This window comes from Gordionus sp. m RMFG-2023, chromosome 2, assembly GCF_954871325.1.
Source record: "Gordionus sp. m RMFG-2023 chromosome 2, tfGorSpeb1-WG-v2, whole genome shotgun sequence".
Classification (NCBI taxonomy): Eukaryota; Metazoa; Nematomorpha; class Gordioida; order Chordodea; family Parachordodidae; genus Gordionus; species Gordionus sp. m RMFG-2023.
In genome coordinates, this window is record NC_088776.1 from 38,749,670 (window position 1) to 38,765,630 (window position 15,961).

The following is a 15,961-nucleotide window of genomic DNA, read 5'->3' on the forward strand; positions in this document are numbered from 1 at the left end:
TCGGCTTGCTGGGTCGGCTTGTTGGGTCGGCTTGCTGGGTCGGCTTGCTGGGTCGGCTTGTTGGGTCGGCTTACTGGGTCGGCTTGTGCTGGGTCGGCTTGTGCTGGGTCGGCTTGCTGGGTCGGCTTGTTGGGTTGGCTTGATGGGTCGGCTTGCTGGGTCGGCTTGCATTAAAATTTGTCATAATCGTTATCTTTAAATTTTTTCGAATTTTTTATAGGTAAAAATAAATATTGTAAACATGTTAAATTAAATTTTCAGTGAATATGTACCTTAGAAAAGTGACAATTGTCATAATCGTCATCTTTAAGTTTTTTCGAATTTTTTTGAAGCAAATAGGTAAAAATAAATATTGTAAACATGTTAAATTAAATTTTCAGTGAATATGTACATTAGAAAAGTGACAATTGTCATAATCTTCATTTTTAAGTTTTTTCGATTTTTTTTGAAGCAAATAGGTAAAATATATGTTGTGAACATGTTTAATTAAATTTTCAGTGAATATGTACCTTAGAAAAGTGACAATTGTCATAATCGTCATTTTTAAGTTTTTTCGAATTTTTTTAAATCAAATAGATAAAAAAATATATTGTAAGGATGTTAAAATATTTCAAATAATTTTTTATAGCCGGGCATAGGCTGGCATGAGATAACTCGCCTGTTGCTGACCTTTAATTTAAACATCTATCAGAAAAATCTAGAGGTTTAGACAATATTTTTCTTAAAATATTGGATGTGATAAAAATCGGATCAAATCGAGCCGTTTAACAACTCTATAGCTAATATTTTTAGAATCTTAAACTGACGATTACTAGAACAATAGTTATTGTTCTTTAAATATAAGTTATATGATTTGAATCCCATATTTATCGACTCAGGCGCGTACGCGGGAATTTAGTCTGGGGGGGGGGGGAGGATAATAAAATTTTTGAAGAAATATTATTGTTTTTTAAAAATATCAAGCATAAATTTATCAGGACTAATAACTATTTCTAATACACAATTTTAAATTAATGTGAATTATAAAAAAATTATATGTAAAAAATCACTTAAATGACCCAAAATAGAAATTTGAATTTTTTGAGCCTTTACACAAAAAGTTTCTTAGGAATAATTGCATTTTGTATGTTATATATTTACAATGTAAAATCCAATCTTCGTTGGGATTGAGCTAATTTTTCAATTATCTCATTCTTGCTTGTTGTCAAATGCCTATGAATATTCAAAAGATCAAACCTTTAAATCTACTTTCAGATGTTGTACTTCTTTGTATGTTTTTCGGAGACTTGATTTTTTTTAAATATACCCGACCAGGGTCAGAAAATTTTTAAAAAAACACCCAAGACGGGCTGTATTTTTTAGAACAGCCTATATTTGAAATCGTTATTATTCGCTATAAAAATCAAAAATAAATATAATTTATTTTTAAAAAAGCGGGGCCGGGCCTGAAAATTTTATTTTAAAAAAAGCCGGACCGGGCCTGAAATTTTTTTAAATAAAACCCTACCGGGCCTTAAAAAATCTTTAAAAAAAATCCGGGTCGTGACCTGCAAATGGTACTTCTACAGGCCTCTGTTATTCTTCTTAAAAAAGAGAATGTTCTCTCATTAGTTTATTAATGGGAAGAGTTTATAAACCCTTTTAATACATTGGGAATTTAATCTAAAATATGTTTGAAATAATGCAGAGCATCCATAGCATTTTTTAGGACTATATCAACCATAGTTAATCTTATAAACATAGTTATTCAGCTAGTAAGGCATCAAGACTTAAAATATTGTATTCAACATGGTAAAAATTATTAACTTTAATTTTAAAACAAAAACACTTTTCAATATGATATATTTTAATAAATACTCTAACTTATTGTACCAACATGGTAAAAATCATTAATTTTAATTTCAAAAACCAAAACACTTTTCAATATGATATATTTATAATAAATACTTTAACTTATTGTACCAACATGGTAAAAATTAATAATTTTAATTTCAAAAACCAAATCACTTTTCAATATGACCTATTGTAACTATTTATCTCAAAACACACATTTCTTTTTTTCCTTTCTTTATAAAAATGGTCAACAATAAAATAATCATTTTATTCGTGGTATGCACAATTTATATATTTTTTTAATAAATAACAAAATTACATTTCAAATCTTCCCTTTTTATCCATACCATAAACCGTCATTTTATTTCAAAATATTTAATTTTTTTTACTTAATTTTTTTTACTTAATTTTTTTTACCTAAAATATAATATTTTTATTACTTAAAATATAATATTTTTATTACTTAAAATATAATATTTTTATTACTTAAAATATAATATTTTTATTACTTTTAAAATATAATATTTTTTCCTCGTCAACATCTACAATTGGGATGTCAGGATTATATTTAGATAATATAGCGAATTCTTTATCGCTTAATGCCCAATCACATAAAAATATAATTATAAAAAGTGCTGCTAATATAATGAAAGAAAAAAGAAAAATGTAATATTTATATCGAATATTTCACCACATTTTCAAATTATGCATCATCATTTCTTGATCCAAGAATTAAGAAAACATTTTTACCAAATTTCATAAATAACCTTGGGTTTTATGAAAAATTCAAAAAAGTATTTGATGATTATGGTACATCGAAATCAATATATGATTTCGAGGAGGAGGATAATAATGAATCCAATCTAATGTCTGTCAGTATTCTGAATGAGTTAAGAAGGTAAATATAAATACTTAATTATATAGAATACTCATAAAAACTTCTAACAAACATTTTTGAAGCTATATTGGAGTGACTAAATTTAAATATTATGCTTACATTAAACAAAAATTATGATAGTTATTTGAGTTAATATAAATATTTATTAAACATTTAAAAATAGAGACTTAAGAACTTATAAAATTAATAAAGCATATAGTTGCAAAATAGGCATTTTTAAAATATGTTTGTTACAAGGTTTTACAATGGATTTAATTATATAATATATAGTTAATTTAATTTAAATATTTTATATTAAGGAAATCATACATTATGCCAAATTTAGACGGAAAAGAAATCGAAGAATATTTAACAGATCCGGTTGCTCAAACCTCTGTTGATATTATAGATTGGTGGTCTCGAAATGCTAATCGTTTTCCAAAGCTGTCGACAATGGCCAAGGATTACTTATGCGAACAAACTACGTCCGTAGCAAGCGAACGTATTTTTTCTCGAGCCGGCGCAACCATTACTAAGAAGAGGAATAGGATGTCAGCCTCAACGTTAAAACAATGCCTATATATAAATTCATGGGATTTTAATGTTTTAAATTTGCGTGACGAATTTTTTGTATAATTTGTTATTTTTCCATTATTTGTTATTTGATTTCATATAATTTTTATTTTTTATTTATGAAAATAATAAAGATATGAAAATGTGCCTTATTTATTTTGCATTTGTAAATTTTTACTTATAAAATATAAGAGCCTACTTGCGATAAATGAATAATAAATATATCATTTTTAAAAAAATAATAGTTAATATTTCTAAAATAGATAAAAGAATTTTAATTCCTAAAGTAGTATCTCTGAAGATCTAAATGTTTTCCAAATTTTTTCTATGATATTCATTCTTAAATATGAATATTTGGATTTTGCATAAGTCATCCACACAATTACCAAAGAAAAAAAATCAATTAAAATTTATAATGATGCAATAGTGGTAGAAAGTATTTAGTGGGTTAGCAAGGCCCGCTAACACTCGCTTTAACAATCGTGATATGTAAACAAAATATTTGTAAAACTCAGAAATTATGAAAAATAATTTAAAATTTGTCAAGAATTATATCCATGATCTTAAATCAAATAATAATTAAAATCTTGTGTTTCAAATTAAATTTGATATAAAAAATTTATAGTAGTTACATATTACTTAATATTTTTATAAGATTAGAAAAAATATATGTATCTGAATGTCTTAAATTTAAAAATGAGTTCCTTGCTCAATTTTCCCTGTATTTTCCTATTATCTACCAATCCTTTAAAAAGTTTCAAATGATATACCACTCATATCTAATACCAAATATTATAAACTAAGTTCAAGTTAAAAAAAAAGAATGAAATATAATAGCAGTATCAATATTAGAGGTTTAGAAATATTTTTCTAATTATAAAAACTTTTTACTAGTCTGAAAATAAGTATAATTTATTTTATATTTCTAGATTTTTAAGGGTGGAGTCAAAAAGTAATGAAAGAAAAAATTTCTTACTGAATCCAAATATTTTATAACATCTTTCCAATATCAAAATTTTTTTAAATAGGCTTAAAACAATTTTAAATAAAATTTTCCTCATTGGAATAAAATAATATTGCAGTGACACCTTATTACTAGATCCAATGGTTTTAGAATTTAAATATCCAATACTTTTTACAAGACTTTAAACATAAATAAAATGTTTTTTTAATTTTTACATTTCAAGCGTGGTGTTAAAAAAAATGGCAATAGAAATATCTTTATAAAAATAAAATTTTTGAACTTTATAATATTAAAAACCACTAAGATTAAAAGAAAGTTTAAAAAAACTTAAAGATGACGATTATGACAATTGTCACTTTTCTAAGGTACATATTCACTGAAAATTTAATTTAACATGTTTACAATATATATTTTTACCTATTTGCTTCAAAAAAATTCGACAAAACTTAAAAATGAAGATTATGACAATTGTCACTTTTCTAAGATACACATTCACTGAAAATTTAATATAACATGTTTACAATATATATTTTTACCTATTTGTTTCAAAGAAATTCGAAAAAACTTAAAAATGACGATTATGACAATTGTCACTTTTCTAAGGTACATATTCACTGAAAATTTAATTTAACATGTTCACAACATATATTTTACCTATTTGCTTCAAAAAAATTAGAAAAAACTTAAAAATGAAGATTATGACAATTGTCACTTTTCTAAGATACACATTCACTGAAAATTTAATATAACATGTTAATATATATATTTTTACCTATTTGCTTCAAAGAAATTCGAAAAAACTTAAAAATGACGATTATGACAATTGTCACTTTTCTAAGGTACATATTCACTGAAAATTTAATTTAACATGTTTACAATATATATTTTTACCTATTTGCTTCAAAAAAATTCGACAAAACTTAAAAATGACGATTATGACAATTGTCACTTTTCTAAGGTACATATTCACTGAAAATTTAATTTAACATGTTCACAACATATATTTTTACCTAATTGCTTCAAAAAAATTAGAAAAAACTTAAAAATGAAGATTATGACAATTGTCACTTTTCTAAGGTACATATTCACTGAAAATTTAATTTAACATGTTCACAACATATATTTTACCTATTTGCTTCAAAAAAATTAGAAAAAACTTAAAAAAGAAGATTATGACAATTGTCACTTTTCTAAGATACACATTCACTGAAAATTTAATATAACATGTTAATATATATATTTTTACCTATTCGCTTCAAAGAAATTCGAAAAAACTTAAAAATGACGATTATGACAATTGTCACTTTTCTAAGGTACATATTCACTGAAAATTTAATTTAACATGTTTACAATATATATTTTTACCTATTTGCTTCAAAAAAATTCGACAAAACTTAAAAATGACGATTATGACAATTGTCACTTTTCTAAGGTACATATTCACTGAAAATTTAATTTAACATGTTCACAACATATATTTTTACCTATTTGCTTCAAAAAAATTAGAAAAAACTTAAAAATGAAGATTATGACAATTGTCACTTTTCTAAGATACACATTCACTGAAAATTTAATATAACATGTTAATATATATATTTTTACCTATTTGTTTCAAAGAAATTCGAAAAAACTTAAAAATGACGATTATGACAATTGTCACTTTTCTAAGGTACATATTCACTGAAAATTTAATATAACATGTTCACAACATATATTTTTACCTATTTGCTTCAAAAAAATTCGAAAAAACCTAAAGATGACGATTATGACAAATTTTAACGCAAGCCGACCCAGCAAGCCGACCCAACAAGCCGACTCATCGGGTCGGCCCAATGGGTCGGCTCATGTGGCCCATTGGGTCGGTCGGGTCTGATCTATGGCTAAATGGGTTGGCTCGGGTTTAAGGTCGTTTTTTTCGGCACAAACCTTCCTGGGTTTTCGGCCAAGCCGACCCGACCCAGCAATTTAACAACACTAGTGCTTCGCCCCCATACTCCTGAATTTATTTTTTTCTAAAATTTACTAACTCTAAATAATTATTCTGAATGTCATTTATTATATTTTGCATACAAAATAAACTAGCATATAAAAATAATACAAGACATTTCTAAAAATAATATTTTTTAATAGAAAATCTATTTATTACAGTATAAAATATTTTCGATTGTTGATATAAAATTATTTTGCTTCTAAAGAATAATAAATGATAAAAAAGTTTAATTAATTCATATATGCCTCAATTGATAATAGTTTTTGAAACTACATGATATAATATAATTCTTAGCAACTTACATTGACAAAAGGTCATGAAACTTATATAACTCCCTATTACCATTTTAGACAATGTTTTATAGAATGGATTAATAAGAAAAAATTTATAGATATTACCAAATCTACAATTCTTGAAGAAGAGAATATAAACGACCAATACAAATCATATAACTATATGGTGGTTAGAGCTTCCTCTTAGATGACATGATGGAAGCTAGATGAGTAATCGAGAAAATTATTGTATAATATTTAATTTCTAAAGATTGTCTTCCATTTTCAATGTTATATAAACGACTACACAGTTGACCTATTGCTTATCTAATATATGCCATCATATGCTCTCAACAGCTGTAGTAATAATCTTAAATTACATAGCCACACAAATAATAGATGCTGGTTAATTTGGAGTCCTATCCATGACACTCACGATGGTAACCCATCACAATTTATTCTGTTAGATAAATTGATAAAACAAAAACATTAAAACCATTAGAAGAAATTATGCAAATATATTGAAGCCTTGAGTTATTTACACGGCAATGATAATGAAACATTTTGTAACTACAAAATAAGAACCAGAGTGATATCATGAAAGCAATTAAAATTTTATATATTATTGTCGCACCATCTCTAGTTGGTATATTATATCTTAAAATAATAGTAGTTTGTAACAATATCAAAAATATATTTGTATTAAAGATTTAACTCAAATCTATTTTTCGAGGAAGAAATATATAGCTTTCCTAAAAACGCGTAAAAGAGAGAAGAAAAAATATCGAATTTATTACATCTATTGTGGGATGAATAATAATACGTTTAACTTTAATTATATTTTAAATAAAAAGATGGCGTTAAATATTTGTAAGCAAATTGTTACTTATATTTATTATCAAAAGCATTTATTAGTAAAATTTTAAAAATATTAACTGTAATATATTATATAACTGTCAGATACGTCTGTAAAAGGGGCATTTTACCTAATATTTTATAAAAAATTATATATAATAGAGGATTATAAATAATCATAGGAAGAGACTTGATAATTAAATTTAAAAATCAATAATATAATTGATTAGTGATTTTGAACTCGGCTAAAATATTAAATGATTATATTTATTAGGGTTATATAATAATTAATAATAAAAGTCAATTAAGCTTCAACTGTTAAAGCTAAATTAATATTTAGTGAGGGATATTGTTATATTTTTAACACAGAATTTGATTGCAAGCTGACATAGTATAATTTATATGTAATAATCTAATAATTCAAATATTATTCATTTAATAAAAATTAAAATAGTCTTTTTAAAAATATTTATTTTTAGCTCAAGGTGATATTAAGGAGCCATTAAAAAAAAATTGGGGGTATTCAAATTTTTCAGGGCTCGAGCCCCAGCACCCCCTCCCCCTTAGCGACGCCAGTGTCGCTATGTATTCTTTTATACTTGGTGGCTTAAAAAGGGTTTTTAATTATAGAGTAAATTTGTAGGCGTGGAGTAAAACACATAATAAATATCTTATCATCTTGTTATCGTCAAATTCAATTCAATGATAATTTGTTTAATTATATATCTCATCTATAACAAATTTAATCAATATATATTACTTAAATTATAAGTATCAAAGTAAACAATTATATAAAAATTGAAAAAAGAAAATAATATTTAGGTAACCAGCGTCTACATGGCAGAAAATTTGATGGAGGCAACCCCCATCCCAAATCTACCCCTACCCCCCTAAAAAAATTTCGCGGCCTTCGGCCGCGATATTTGCCTTAATCAAGAAAATCTTATATTAAGTCACTATTTATACCCTTACAAACATTCAGACCTGCTTTGGGAAAAAAAATTTACAAACTGATAACTATTGTTACTATCCGTTTTCAATTAACTTATATTTAAGTAGGTAGTGCAATCTTTTCATAATTTGATTGATAATCAATTTATTTTCATAAAAATTAATATAATAGTATTAAATGAGATAACATATTTACATTACTATAAAAAAATATCAAAAATTTAGTAAAAAAATATAAGATGAGTAATTTTAAAGAGGTATAGCTTGATTCTATAATTACTAATACCTTTATATTAAGTAAAAAAAACAAAATGAGTAATTTTAAAGAGGTATAGCTTGATTCTATAAATACTAATGCCTTTATATTAATTAAAAACATTCATATAGATATAACTATTATATAAAAAAAATTTTTATGTAAATATAACTTTTATATAAAATATTAGAATAAAGAATATAGTATATTTTGCACAAGAATTATAAAAACATTTATGTAAATATAACTATTATATAAAATATAAAATGAATAGAGTATATTTTGCACTGGAAATATAAATTTTTTTATGTAAATATAACTTTTATATAAAATATGAGAAAAAAATGAATATAGTTGCACTGGAATTATAAAAACATCTATGTAAATATAAGTTTTATATAAAATATTAAAATAAAATGAATATAATATATTTTGCACTGGAATTATAAAAACATTTATGTAAATATAACTATTATAAAATATTTAAATAAAATGAATATAGTATTATATTATGCACCGGACTAGAATGATATAAAAAACTATTAAATTAAATTTACATTATTAAAAAGGCGTATATAATTAGCTGTGAAAAAGATATAACTTATTTTATTAATAATTTAGTTAATCTTTTAGACGTAGATGCAAATCGCGTTATAATGTCGTCTATTTTAAATCTTTCAAAAACATCAATTTCGCTGGATATTAGAAGTAAATTTTCTAAAAAGGGGTCAGAAATTTTATTCCGCATTCTAGTTTTATTTATTTTGACTTTGCTCATCACTCTTTCGGCTGAACAAGAAGTAGTTGGTAGAGTCAATAAATATTTATATAATAAATATAAATTAGAATAAGAATTTAATTTATTTAAAAGACGATATGGTAGTATAAATGAATATTTTATCCATTTTTTTGTATTAATTATGTTATCGTTATTGATATCTTCCTCGGTTTCATCGTTTACAATACCTTTAATTATATATAATTTTAAATAAAATATCAATAAATTACTTTCATCAATATATAACCCATCATTCTTTTTTATTTTCAAAAGATCCTTGCAATAAATGATTGCTTGTGAATCCAAATATAAAGATCGAAAATCATTATATTCACGAGCAATATCTTGAGCATTTAATTGGTAAGTATGACAAATTTGAGATATTTGCCACCCTTCTATTCTATCATTGGCTATAATTCCAGCTGGTGTAAAAAGAGATATTTGAGATAAAAAATTTAAACAATCATAATTAAATCTTTCATTTAAATCATTAATGATTGTATCAAGCACAGGGAAAAATATTTCCCTTTTATATCTATAATGCTAAATAATAATTTTAAATCTTTTTTTATTCAACTTGTTTTTTTTTTGTTTAACATAATTATTGAATGCTGTTTGATCAAATTTGAATATTGATTTTATATTATGCAATTCCGTTGTAACATTATTCTTTTTCAAATAACTGTTAGATAAGGAATGCAATTTTAAAAAAATATTATCCCCATTAGCTACATTTTAAAATTATTTATAGAAATCGTAACTAATTTTAACCTCTTAGTCTTTGTAATTTATTTTTTGTGTGTTGTATTAATTTAGTTACCATAGCCAAATCATTACCAACTGCCTGCATTTCAATACAAGCCTCATGTGTGCATTTCAATATTTCTTTCAAAATAAATAGACTTAATATGAAATCTTCATCCTTAATTCTTGTTAATAATCCATCGGCAATAGAAGAGGTGCTTGGGTCATTAGAATCTTTTAATTCATTTAATGATGCTATAATATGTTCATAAACATCTAAAAAAATTTCTACAGCTTTATAAGATGATGACCAATTTCTAAAAAAAGATAAGTTACATTAAAAATATTATATTTACCTTGTTGTATTTTTTATTCTTTTAAGAGATTTTTTAGACTTTGTCATTTGATATTTAACAAACACTCCTTGACGTCTTACCCCATTCATGAAATTATATAACTCATCCAATATTCCCATTACCTTTTTCATTTCTATTTTGCATCCACAAACATGAGCAACTACTAAATTGAGCCTATGTGCATGGCACCAAATATATATGGCTTTTGGAGCCTCTTTCAATATTAAAGCCTGCATTCCTTTGTATACTCCTCTCATATTCCCTGCACCATCCATACTTTGCCCAACCATATAATCAAGAGGAAGACCAAGATCTTTGAACTTAGAAAAAACATGTTTCTTTATATTTTCCCCGGTGGTTTCTGATGTTGTAAAAACATGGATGATCCTTTCTACAGGATGTGGATGCGGATCATCTTCTATATATCTTACAAGTAAAGCAATGCATTCTTTTTTAGACACATCATATGTTCCATCTAATATGATGCTATAGGCACAATTCTCTTTAATTTTTTGAATAATACATTTTATTATTTTTATCTTAATGACTTCAATAATTTTTTTCACATGGCCATATGACAATAAATTTATATAAGGTCTTGAAATTTTATCTGATTTTTTTCTCCTCAATTTTTCGTTGTTATCAATGTATGCCCGTAAAGTTGGAACCGTTTTTGCCATTAATTTTATGAGGCACATAAAATTACCTTCATTCGAATTAGTGCCCCAAAAGGCTATGTTACATTTTATAAGGTATATAATGGCATCAATAATATTATGAACTATATTACGATTTTCCATTATTATATCAAGCCTATTTGATAGAAAATGATCTTGAATACGCTTATTTGCAAGCCAAGTCATGTTGGTGTATTCACAATCCTTATGAATAGAAGATGACTCATGTCTCTCTAAGTCACGCTTAAAATTTTTCCAATTATTTACTCCAAGTTGAGTCCAAAAAGTATTGGATTTAGGGCCACCAAACATAAGACAATAAAGACAAAAGACTTTGTCTAAAGTGGTGCTATAGGATAACCAATTTCTTGGTTTGAGGGAACCATCAATATTAACCTTTTTATAATAGGATATATTCATGCTCCTATTTAAAAGTAGAAATAATGGATGCGTAAAAATTAATAAAAATTAAATTTTTTAAAAACCTTTTGTGAGTAACAGGATATTGAAATATATTTGAACATGGCTGACATGGGCCTATGGAAATTATGAAATTAATCAAGATATTTGTCATTCTAAAGAATATGAAATGAAAAGGGTCATTAGGCTCCTTTTTTTTATATAATTGAATAATATTTGGGCCTTTAATGTTTGAAATATTTTGGCTTGCATTGGGATTGATAATTGGATGAAAAAAAGATATAATTGGGGAATTTTCAATAACTTTGTGTGTTTGATTATTATTAAAGAGTGTATAGTTTTATTTAAATTAAATACCTCATCATTCAAAATCAGCAGATCACTGGAACTGGGCATTGTATGAGAAGATAATATAATTTGGGAATCTTCAGTAAAAGATTTGTGCTAATTATTAAATAAAGAATAATTAAAATTTGTTTATTCATGAAAATATCTGAATATCCTCATTTATTCCCTTCAAAATTATAAAAGAAATCTTATTTAAATTAAGTACCTCATTATTCAAAATCAGCAGATCACTGGAACTGGGCATTGTATGAGAAGATAATATAATTTGGGAATCTTCAATAAAAGATTCATGCTAATTATTAAATAAAGAGTGGTTAAAATTTGTTTACTTATGAAAATCTTAATTTTAATAAAAATTTTATTCTTAATTAAGATATAGAAAAGTGGAAAATATTTCATAATTTATTCACTTCAGAATTATCAAACAAATCTTATTTAAATTAAGTACCTCATCATTCAAAATCACCAGATCACTGGAACTGGGCATTGTATGAGATAATATAATTTGGGAATCTTCAGTAAAAGATTTGTGCTACTTATTAAATAAAGAATAATTAAAATTTGTTTATTCATGAAAATATCTGAATATCCTCATTTATTCCCTTCAAAATTATAAAAGAAATCTTATTTAAATTAAGTACCTCATTATTCAAAATCAGCAGATCACTGGAACTGGGCATTGTATGAGAAGATAATATAATTTGGGAATCTTCAATAAAAGATTCATGCTAATTATTAAATAAAGAGTGGTTAAAATTTGTTTACTTATGAAAATCTTAATTTTAATAAAAATTTTATTCTTAATTAAGATATAGAAAAGTGGAAAATATTTCATAATTTATTCACTTCAGAATTATCAAACAAATCTTATTTAAATTAAGTACCTCATCATTCAAAATCACCAGATCACTGGAACTGGGCATTGTATGAGATAATATAATTTGGGAATCTTCAGTAAAAGATTTGAGCTAATTATTAAATAAAGATTAATTAAAATTTGTTCATGAAAATATCTGAATATCCTCATTTATTCCCTTCAAAATTATAAAACAAATCTTATTTAAATTAAGTACCTCATTATTCAAAATCAGCAGATCACTGGAACTGGGCATTGTATGAGATAATATAATTTGGGAATCTTCAATAAAAGATTTGTGCTAATTATTAAATAAAGAGTAGTGAAAATTTTAGGCAAATGACTTATTTTATTCTTAATTATAATATATAAATTTTTTTTTAACAAAAGTTGAAATATTTAAATATTCTTATAATTTATTTCCTTCAAAATTGATAAAGGGCATAATAAAAATGTACCTATATATTAAAAATCTTATCTTTAATAAAAATTAAAAGTATTATGCTCAAATTATAGATGAAGAATTGGTTTCTACTAATTCACAAAATTTAAGGTTATTTTTACTTATATTTATTGTCATGAATTAAAATAATATATATAAAAAATTACTTTTTGGAAGTAAGATGTTATTGATTTTTTTTGTAACTTGGTTTCAACCCCATTTGTGATATTGAATGGAATATCTTTATTTAAGGATACCCAATTATTATCCTTTTTGATAGCTATCTTTGTAAATTTGATATCAGATAACTTGACATGAGGATGTTTATGTTTATAATGGTTATTTATTTTGTCACTTCTTATTTTAGAAGTTTTACAATTAATATAGTCACATTTGACTTTATATATTGTTTTGTTACTTGGCATCTAGAATAAAAATGAAATAAATATTTAGATAATATTTTTTTACTCACTGATGGCCATCAAGAATGATGGAGAATCATAATTTTATCCTTTATTTGACGGTGGATGGCTGAATCTTAAAATTCTCCTATCTTATGAGGTGTGATTCAGAAATTAAATTTATATTTGTTTAAATGAGGGTGTAATTTTAAAATTTTCCAGTGGTTTTACAAAATATATTAAAGAAATATATATTTAGATATTTTAATATATGTGCACAATAAATTTTTATTCATTTGTATTATATTTTTAATCTAAAAAATATATTAAAATCTTTTAAAATAAATTCTTATTCATTTGTATTTGTAATTTATAATCAAAAAAATATATTCTAGACCCTTATTGTTTTTAAATTAAAATTCATAAATATACACTCTATTAACATATTTTATAAAAATAATGAAAAATTTACTGATTCAATCATCATCATATAAAGGAAATTTATTATGCACCCATCATTGAATAAAGAAGAAAATTCTGATTACCAGTCATTCATAATGGACTATCAGCTATTAACTTATATTTTTGATAATGTTTTCTTAAAAGATTCCTATTATATTATATGTAAGCTTAATGCATGGTCACAAAAAATATAATATTTTTTGTTATTTATGCCAAAACAATCATGGATCAATATTTCCTCCATTATACACTTCACAATTGATTTCTTTATTTCTTAGTGTCCAACAATTTTTAGAAATGTATGATGCTTTGAAATCATAGTTTCTTTAAATTAACAATCCTAATAAATTTTGCAAATAATTGAAAACAGGCATATTTGTGATTTGCCCATTCATTTATCTTCAAATAAAGTCTGAGAAATGATATATTTTAATCATTGAAATTAGAGACCTTCACTGGCATTGATTTCTTCATCCAGCCTAGGTCATAAGTAAAAATAATTTTCAGGCCCAGTTCATGTTTAATGGAAATCCAAACCCAAACCACATCATAGGTTTCAAAGATTATTCCCAAGCCATATCCAAAAATTTAATTTATTGTTAACAAAAATAAACAATATTTCAGTATATGGAATCACTTTGTCAATTCATTTAATTGAAATCTTTTCTTCAATAATCAAATGAGAGGAATAGATTATCTGTTCATTCTCCCAAGATTTCTATAAATATTTAGAAAAAAGGCCAAATATATTATGGAAAATTTGATGTTATATAAAATTTATCTAATAATGAAATAAAAAATTTATCAATTCTTTTAACAAATTTTTTATCACACAATGGTTTTCACCTCTCACTTATAATTTTGTATATAATTTACACTTACCTCAAAGAATCATTTATCATAAATAGAAATCAATTATGGGTCCAACCTGATTGCCTCACAAAAATGTGGTAATATTTACCCCATTGAAAATGATTATTTAAAAAATTATTAGCAAAAATAATTGCCATGGTTCAAAACCCAGATAACTTATTAAGTATACATATTAAGATTAAATAAAAATAGCTTCATTCTTTATTATATTTATTTATCTATCATCAAATTAAGGAAAATGCAATTATATGCTTAAAAAATTACCTTTTTAAAATCCAAAAATGTTTCTTTATATTGTTAATTGAGTAGGATTATCTTATCATAAAAGGGATTCTTTATTCAAAAGGTCCTTATTATAAAAAAATATATATTGATAATTTAAAATTGATACTGTGAAAATCTAAATCCCATTATGTAAATGAATTTTCTAAAAATTTAAAAAAATAAATATAGTGTATAATATTTATAAATTGACAGATATCTTTTCTTTAATTGACATTTTTCAGAAAATCAACGATAATCATATCGATTATTGGATTTAAAAATATCATAATACAAGTCAAAAATTACCCTCCAAAAATCAATACCTACCCCCAAAAACAAATGCCTACCCCCCAAAAATCAATATCTACCCCCCAAAATTAATACCTACCCCCCAAAATGCCAATATTTTTTGGAGGCATTTGTCTCCTACCCCCCCCGGCCATGTAGACACTGTAGGTAACGCCATAGAGATACAAGCATAGGCGTAGCCAGGGGGTAGGGCATGGGGAAATCCCCCCTTCCTCCCCTTCATAAATTTATCACTTTTTGTGAATATCATTTTAAGCTAATAACAAATATTCCCCTTAGTCTTTCCCCCACTCACTGACCCCAATAATATATGCATATATCTTAAACAATAATTTGAAAAAAAGAATGTAAAAGTTGATATTATTTTATAAAACTATTCATCATAATTTATACATTTTTTGGGAAAAGCATTTATATATAAAAAAGTGAACCAAAAATGCTTTTTAAGAAATGGAATATA

At 24.8% G+C, this 15,961-nt stretch overlaps 2 protein-coding genes across 2 annotated transcripts; both read right to left on the bottom strand.

Moving 5' to 3' along the window:
* Nucleotides 1-8,499: 8,499 nt before the first annotated feature.
* On the bottom strand, nt 8,500-11,849 carry LOC135923114 (zinc finger MYM-type protein 1-like). Its single transcript, XM_065457694.1, has 6 exons — nt 11,612-11,849; nt 10,450-11,550; nt 10,121-10,410; nt 9,927-10,077; nt 9,580-9,884; nt 8,500-9,537 (listed from the first exon to the last, which is right to left on the bottom strand). Exons 1-6 carry the CDS (start codon nt 11,698-11,700, stop codon nt 9,173-9,175), a joined length of 2,301 nt encoding a protein of 766 aa, XP_065313766.1. The 5' UTR covers nt 11,701-11,849; the 3' UTR covers nt 8,500-9,172.
* On the bottom strand, nt 11,744-15,437 carry LOC135924319 (uncharacterized). Its single transcript, XM_065459373.1, has 10 exons — nt 15,320-15,437; nt 15,193-15,277; nt 13,360-13,617; nt 12,968-13,051; nt 12,779-12,862; nt 12,536-12,622; nt 12,343-12,426; nt 12,100-12,186; nt 11,851-11,990; nt 11,744-11,768 (listed from the first exon to the last, which is right to left on the bottom strand). The coding sequence occupies exons 3-10, from the start codon at nt 13,615-13,617 to the stop codon at nt 11,744-11,746; spliced, it is 849 nt and encodes a 282-aa protein (XP_065315445.1). The 5' UTR covers nt 15,193-15,277; nt 15,320-15,437.
* Between the last annotated feature and the right edge of the window lie 524 nt (nt 15,438-15,961).

Coding starts and splice junctions, on each gene's coding strand:
- LOC135923114 (XM_065457694.1), bottom strand. CDS start 11,700: ATGACAAATATCTTGATTAATTTCATAATTTCCATAGGCCCATGTCAG. Junction 11,551..11,611: donor TATCCTGTTACTCACAAAAG/GTTTTTAAAAAA, acceptor ACTTTTAAATAG/GAGCATGAATATATCCTATT. Junction 9,538..9,579: donor TGGGTTATATATTGATGAAA/GTAATTTATTGA, acceptor ATATAATTAAAG/GTATTGTAAACGATGAAACC.
- LOC135924319 (XM_065459373.1), bottom strand. CDS start 13,617: ATGCCAAGTAACAAAACAATATATAAAGTCAAATGTGACTATATTAAT. Junction 13,052..13,359: donor TAACATCTTACTTCCAAAAA/GTAATTTTTTAT, acceptor TTTAATAATTAG/CACAAATCTTTTATTGAAGA. Junction 11,991..12,099: donor TGCTGATTTTGAATAATGAG/GTACTTAATTTA, acceptor TTTAATAATTAG/CACAAATCTTTTACTGAAGA.